Source organism: Etheostoma spectabile, chromosome 2 (assembly GCF_008692095.1).
Source record: "Etheostoma spectabile isolate EspeVRDwgs_2016 chromosome 2, UIUC_Espe_1.0, whole genome shotgun sequence".
Taxonomy (NCBI): domain Eukaryota; kingdom Metazoa; phylum Chordata; class Actinopteri; order Perciformes; family Percidae; genus Etheostoma; species Etheostoma spectabile.
In genome coordinates, this window is record NC_045734.1 from 8677114 (window position 1) to 8684506 (window position 7393).

General features: G+C 42.2%; 1 protein-coding gene across 8 annotated transcripts in view; it reads left to right on the top strand.

Annotated features, from left to right (window-relative positions):
* Positions 1-7393, top strand: part of lrba (LPS-responsive vesicle trafficking, beach and anchor containing) — a 199232-nt gene that overhangs the window by 64492 nt on the left and 127347 nt on the right. For 7 of the 8 annotated variants that reach the window (XM_032539028.1, XM_032539046.1, XM_032539063.1 and 4 more), the window contains exons 27-29: positions 532-639; positions 763-904; positions 1311-1668. In XM_032539028.1, coding sequence (XP_032394919.1) covers positions 532-639; positions 763-904; positions 1311-1668 — 608 coding nt within the window. The remainder of the gene's footprint in view (positions 1-531; positions 640-762; positions 905-1310; positions 1669-7393) is intronic. The other variant, XM_032539038.1, reaches the window with a different exon arrangement.

Sequence of the window (7393 nt, forward strand, 5' to 3'; positions counted from 1 at the left end):
ATATATATATATATATATATATATAAAAATAATAAATCCACTCTTATACTGAAGTTTTTTCCCCCACTTGAAAATAACTGTTTTCCTTTTGCCCTTTTCCTATACTCAATAATAAACCAGGAGCTTTGCCCTTTGTTCCGCTCACCAACAACAACCTAGTGCTATTGCATTAGATCATGTCATATTATATTACCACACTGGTTGCTATATTTGACACTAGACAAGACCTTTTGTCATTGGTCTTTTGATTTGATACAGTGACTTCCAGTAAAGTCATGTTGTTCTTCCCTGAACCTGGTGTTAAAGCTCATTTATAATGCAGTGGCTCTATAGAAAGACATTATGTTAAGGACATGATCCCAGGAGGGATAGCTTCTCTAAGCTGTGAAACCTTACCCTTACTCCATGGAGTGCACATGGATTAATAAACATCCTGATTGGTGTAAAGGTGCATGTGCTGCTTGTGTTCCGCTTGGAGAGAATGATGTGAGTGATTTTAAAGTGCTACTGGTTTGATTGTCATGCATGCAGAGTCCTGTTGATGCAGTGACAGGTGGGATGTCTCCAGTCAGAGACCTGGACCGGCTTCTTCAGGACATGGACATTAACCGCCTCAGGGCTGTCGTCTTCAGAGATATCGTGAGTTGTACAGAAAACTCATTCGTGCGACGTACAGGCACACCGAGTGCATAACGGCGGCATTCAAAATGGCTATCACTGCTTTGAAGACACAGATTGTTTAGTGTATTTTGTTTGTTTCAGGAGGACAGTAAGCAGGCTCAGTTTCTGGCGCTTGCTGTTGTCTACTTCATCTCAGTCCTCATGGTGTCTAAATACCGAGACATCCTGGAGCCCCACACTGACAAGAAACACCCTCAAAGATCCCAGTCTGCCAGGAGCACAGGTATAGAGCAGCTCCAAAGACAAAAAAAAATGAAATATGTATCTGCAAAGGAAGATACTACTGCAATCTGTTGCTTTCTCTGCTTTTGACCCCTAAATGCAAAGCTTTATGTACAGAACTTAACGAGTTCTTTTTAAATTCTGTATTTGAATAATTTTGAGAGGCTGTCAAATCTATGCAGTATTGCGCTACTCAGTTTTTAACTTTAGAATAAGAAAAAAGCAGATAATTGGCTAAAGAATAAGAAAACAGGCAAATAATGGCGAAAAGGTTTTTGTGGGTGTGTGCATTTTTCATCTTGTGACCCATTGTGGGAGTCCCAACTTCAAGGTACCAGAGTGAATAATTGCTTATATGCCATGGCTTTACTGCTCACATTTCTTCTTTGTAACTTGTGTCTTCTTAGACAGCGGTGCCATTTCTGGTGGACTAGAAGTGGAGAATGGGGTTTCTCTGCGGCGGTATGACTCCGGCATCGGCGACGACCACACCTCAACCGCCGCAAGTGAGGCAGACCTGTCGTCCTCTGGGGTGACTCACGGTCCAGACGCCGTCTCTGAGGCCCTGTCCACACTGTCTTCTGAGGTCAGACCTTCTCTGCCCGCCGATTCAAAGGGCAAGAATGTGAAGGACATTCTGCGCAGCCTTGTGAGCGCTCCAGCTGATGATATCATGGTGGACCCAAGTCTGCTGCCACCGTCATTTCTTGGGTGTGTGGGCGATGCAGCCAGACAATCATCCCTGCAGTTCCGCTCCTTTGATAGGTGAGGTTCAAAGAATGGCTTGACATACACAAATGCTACCATGCTATTTATAGAAAATCATATTTTTCTTTGTTGGATAAGTCCTCCGGTTCAGACCTGACGGCTTCATGAGTTTCTCAAGAGCCCATATGGTGCAAATATTCTTGTGATTCTCAAGCTTCACAGTTGACAGTTTCATACCATTTATCCCAGCATACCTGCAGGGGACTTTTGAATGTCAGACCTTGAAGACATTGCAGCTTGGTATCCTCAGAGGAGGTGGATCTCGGAAAAACACTCTGTAACAGAAACCCTTTTGAACCAGGGGGAATCTTAGTCTCCAACTCTTACTCCCATTGTTCTGTCTTTGAGCTGTCGACGTTAGTCCTCATCCCAAGCAAACCTCCTTACAAAGAACCTGTCTTAAGGAAAACAGGAGTCATGTCTGGGATGAAAAGACGAAGTTGGCAGGAAGCTGTTTCTTTTCACCGTGTCACTGATCTTTAACGGTTTTCCTTTTCATCTCTCCTGCTGCTCGTCTCTCCCTGTCTAACATTTGAAGCAGTATCCCCCTTTTCCTGGCATAAAAGCGGTATAATTTGCTTTACCCCTGGAGGTGCAGGGGTAAACAGTCAGGAGTAAGGCTTCAAAAGCAGAGCCTGGTACTGAAGCCACAGACGGGCCCAGGTGAGAGAAGATGGTCACCGGTCTGGTTTGCATTTGGAGCGTTGATTCTGAGACAAACGGCAGGGGTGGGGGGAGAGACTGACTGAGAGAGCGGGATGGGAGAAGGGGGAGAAAGAAGTCTCCATGGGGGTGATGTCAAGTCAAGGTTCTCATGTACTGTGGAAAACATTTCTCCGTTTCTGTTTCTCTCTCTCTCTCTCTCTCACAAAAACACAGTCTGCCTACCCCCAACTGTGGGAATTCCAGGGCATCTCTGTGATCGCGTGTCTTTATCTGAGGAATGCTTTGTCAGGTCTCAGGGCGCTCCTCATATCAGGGGGATTAGACTGGCTCCTGTCCGCTGCGCACACTCAGTAGGAAGAGTGGACGTCAGGAGAGCTGGAGAACATAGACTAACAGCTCTCTTGTTGCCTATGGGAGCCTCTTCTTGCAAGGTACACAGCCCAGGCACATACAGCCAACTTCACCCCGGATCCCCTTTCAAGAGGAAATAAAAGCCTGTCTGAGGGTGTGCACACATGGATACATTGCAGGGCTGTAACTAATAATTATTTTATCAGTTAAAGCATAAAGCTGGCAATATTCTATATTTTTGATATTGTTAACTCATCTCATTTCCAACTTCCCAACCCTGTCTGTCTCTCAGCTCCAAACTCATTGGTTCCTACAGAGACTTACTAGACATAAATATAATGCGCTATAATAACGCGTTACAATTATATAGTAGTAGTAATTCATTGTTGGTTTCTGCCTTTCTGTGGAATGTTGACGACAAAATATAGAATAGCACCTAACTTATCCTTTAATCTGGCTTTTTCCCCAATTTGGTTGTTGAGTCTATTAAATGTCGAATTTACTATGACAATTTCCAGTTTGCCTTTCATCTACCCAGATTCCTGATGTTCCCCCAGTCTCAGGCCTCACTGCCGAGGTGCCAAATTGTTTGGATGTCTCTTGGTCAAAACTAACCTGCTATCCATATCTATCATTCACTGGCTTTTTGCCTATATTTATTCTCTTATCTCCTGAGGTTACCCCTCTTTATCAGCCCGCTGTCTCTATTCCTTGCCTTTAACAATTCTACCTACCACGAATGTAGACATGCTCTGTGTTTATTATCTTGCTGTAATGACTCTATCACTGCTCGGCATCTCCCACTAACCAGTTAGCCTCCCAGTGACACCAGTACAAGCCAGAGCTGATATTCGGCACCGACATCTCCTGCCAGAACATGGCAACTTCCCCCTTACCCAGAGAGCTGAATTTATGAGACCAATGTATGAACGAAGCTGGGATCTCCCAGATAAAAATCGGGGGGGGGGGGGTTGGTCAAAGGGGTGAAGTATCCTACTGATTTATTTACTAGTGGAGACCTGCTGTATTTCTCTCATTCATTTCTCAGCCATACCCCTGTTATGACAGCCAGTCTGCAAATATTTGCTGACACTAACCAGAACTAAACAGTGTCATTGTACAAGCTGATGATTTAGACTGCATGGTTCTGCAGAATATGTGAGTGTTAGACATTGGGATATACATGGTGCAGTTGTTTGCATTCCTGGCAGCAGACTTCGCATGCATGTGAGAGTTGATGTACAGATGAGTTGTGTTGATGCTGAAGTGTTGTAAATGTACTGCTTAGGAAGACGGACACAAACACAACTGAAAGAGGACAGATGCTGCTCCCTTTTCAATTTCTAAATCACACTTCAAAAAAAGGAGCTTCTGCGAAGAAAGTGTTCAACACTGTGATACACCTATATCATGCTTACTAGTGATTCTGCATCAAAGTAATCCACTCGTTTATAACGTGCTGTTAGAAAAAGAGGCTTTTTTATGGGTTATTAAGATTGTGACAAGCAGACAGCGGACTTTATAGGTTTTCTTTAAGTTACTTCATTACTTTTACTTTTTCATGTTAAAGCCTATTCAATATGTTATTTTTTATGACTGATACTGTTTAACAAACCAACATTTGAGAAGAATGGGGAAAAATTTCAATAGCAACAGTATATATTAGCATATTGGGCATGGGCCGGTATAAAATTCTGACGGTATGATAACCTTCAGCAAAAATATCACGGTTTCACAGTATTGCGGTTTTGCAATTACAAATTGTAATAATACAAAATGTATTACTTTTTTTTAAGTGTCTGTTTTTTTTCATTGAACACAATGTATTTTATTTTTAAACACACTGCACATGAACAGGGAGAGGGATTTCTGAACTGTGTTTGCTCTCCTTGACCACTCATTAAAAACAGCTCTTACCTTAGGACCGGTATGATGGAATATGACAGTGGTTTTGAAAACTTTTACTTTTTAAACCGTTGTATACCTTGGGAACAATAACTTGCCCATGCCTACAGCCAATACGTATTTATGCAAACACTTAACAAACATTTTTGGCCATAATCCCTCAAAATTATTCAAAACTTTGAATTTAGAAAACTTCAAAGTACAACAATAAATATGACCATAAGGGTAAATTTTAAGATAACCTTTTTCAACTGTAAATCCCACTGGAAGCCTAAGACATAGTCCAACTACACATTAAACCATATACAGCAAATGTATTTTAAACTTTATTGAAGAAAAATGAGGCTTAAAGCACATTTAGAATGCAACCTATAAAACATTCATTATACTACTCTATCTCCCTACAAAAACCAAGGCAATATTAGCTCTGCTAATATATCAACCTGGCTTTTTCAAATATACTGTACAGTATTATTGTGGTATTGCCTTGCATATCTTTTTTTAAAGGGATTTATTCTCCAACAACACGAACACAAACACACAGAATTCACATAAAGTCCGATGGCACAATGCCTCCCAAGATGCCTCTCTAGGTTACAAGATAAGGGCTGCACCAAAGTGCTTACGGCATCTGCATATACAAATTTATTGCACATACACATTAGTATGTACACACATATCCACAAAATGGACAAAGTAGTTAACAAAATAAAACTTTCCACCACAAAGTTTGTTCTGAATAAATAACATCCAACCAATGCATTTCTGATGCAAACACCATGCATGCATACTTATGTCCAGTCCTTGTACTCACACACTCACAAACACACATTAAAAACATTGAGATTCTGCTATTTCCATGCTCTGTAGGCCCCTTAGGTCCCAGTTGCTCCAATCATTAATCACTGATGTCATCGAGTTAATTCCCCTCCCACACAAGCCATCATCATCCAATCACAGCTTGAGATGCTGTGAACTTAATCAGAGTTGATTTTAAAGTAGTGTGCACATGCAAATGTGTCTGTGTGTATGTCAACGGATAACATTTTGAACATTGACATGCACAGGGTTGCATGAAACGAGGGTGAAAGGGCGGGTCAAAGCTCGGCTGGGGTGTATACTCCTCTCCCTCACGTGAGTTGGCTCTGTTAACACTAGAGAATGGTATTTATACAATCACACAGACACAGCACTGACACTGTGTTACTCATTCTTGCACTTGTTTTACCTGAAATAGCAGAGATTACTGGAATAACAGTGTTCAGTGCACTTATCCATTGTAGGTTAAAGCCTTTAAATAATTCAGCCTCCACACACACACACACACTCTCTGCCCATGGCTCTTGTTGTGGGTTGAGTGGGGCCGCTGACGGCTGATTAATCGACTGGGGCGGCCCACTCATGATAAGTGTGGCTAATGACCTGCTGAATAATTCACTGGGCCTTTGCTGGGGAACAGATGGAAGGCCAAACACATACACAGACATTTTCACTGGCAGACTCGCACACACTTGTGCACTCATGCATTTATTTGTACTCTCATTATGCAAATATTCAGATACTTTTGGACACATTCGCACACACCCGCACACACCCTCCCAACCTCCACACACCAGGGGGCCTCTGTTCCCCTCCCTCCCCTGCTGTTGACACCTGGGGTGCTTCACGTCAGCGCCACCCTCATTCCCCTGATACCACTATGCAGCCCACTCACTATCAGAACCGGGAGAAAGTTACCAGAAACCATTATCCCCATCCTTCATGGCTATCAATACAGATTTCATTCTGTCCAATCACTACTTCAATTTTTATGAATCACTCTGGACTTTTTCAGTGTGTTTTGTATTTTAAACACAACTGTCCACTGCGACCCATATGCAGCTCTATTATTATTAAGTCATAGATCACTCGAAGCAAAGGTCAGCTGTCGGGGTTTAACATTCACAGTAACTTTTAATAGATCTGATCACCTGCCTTAAATCAACTGAGAACAGCCTTCAATACTGCAGCCAGTTATCTGTCTGCACCACAGGGAGCCCGACCCAACTGTCCTCTTGTGTGTGTGCAATGAAAGCGTGCATACACACTGACTCTGGGAACGTGCAGGAATGCATGTTGGCCTCTTTTGTCTGTATACTGCCATTCTTTTCTTCCCATATTCAGATTTTCTGCAGTTGATGTTTGCTTGCATGTCTTGGAGAGCCTGCATTGGTTTGTGTTTCTGAGAGGGAGCAGTAGCCAGTGATTAGACCCTGCTTCTCCTGTGTCAGCACTGATAAGCGGGGCCAGGCTCTCTTTGATATGGCCATTGGTCTGTCAGAGCCCTGGTCTAAACTGACAGCTTATCTGCATGCTGCTCTCCTCCCATCTGCTGTTCCCTGGATGGGAATTGAACTCCACTCAGTTGTATCACATCACTACGTGAAATGCTTCCTGTTACTTTACCAGAGGGCCTTTTTAAAGAAGCAGCACTATCATTGCATAGATAACTGTGTTTAGAAATGTAAGCTAGCTGTCAATGATCAGGGATTTGTGCTCAAGAGATATAGAAGTTGTTTTTAGTAATTTAAGTATTAGTGAATGTAAAACCCATGCTAAACCTGGCATCAAACCTTAAAGGTCCCTTGACATGGTGCTCTTTGGATGCTTATATACAGACCTTAGTGGTCCCCGAATTCTGTATTTAAGTAATAATAATAATAAGTCTCTTTTATATAAACCTTAGTGGTCCCCTAATACTTTATATAAGTAATAATAATAATAAGTCTCTTTTATATAGACCTTAGTGGTCCCCTAATAC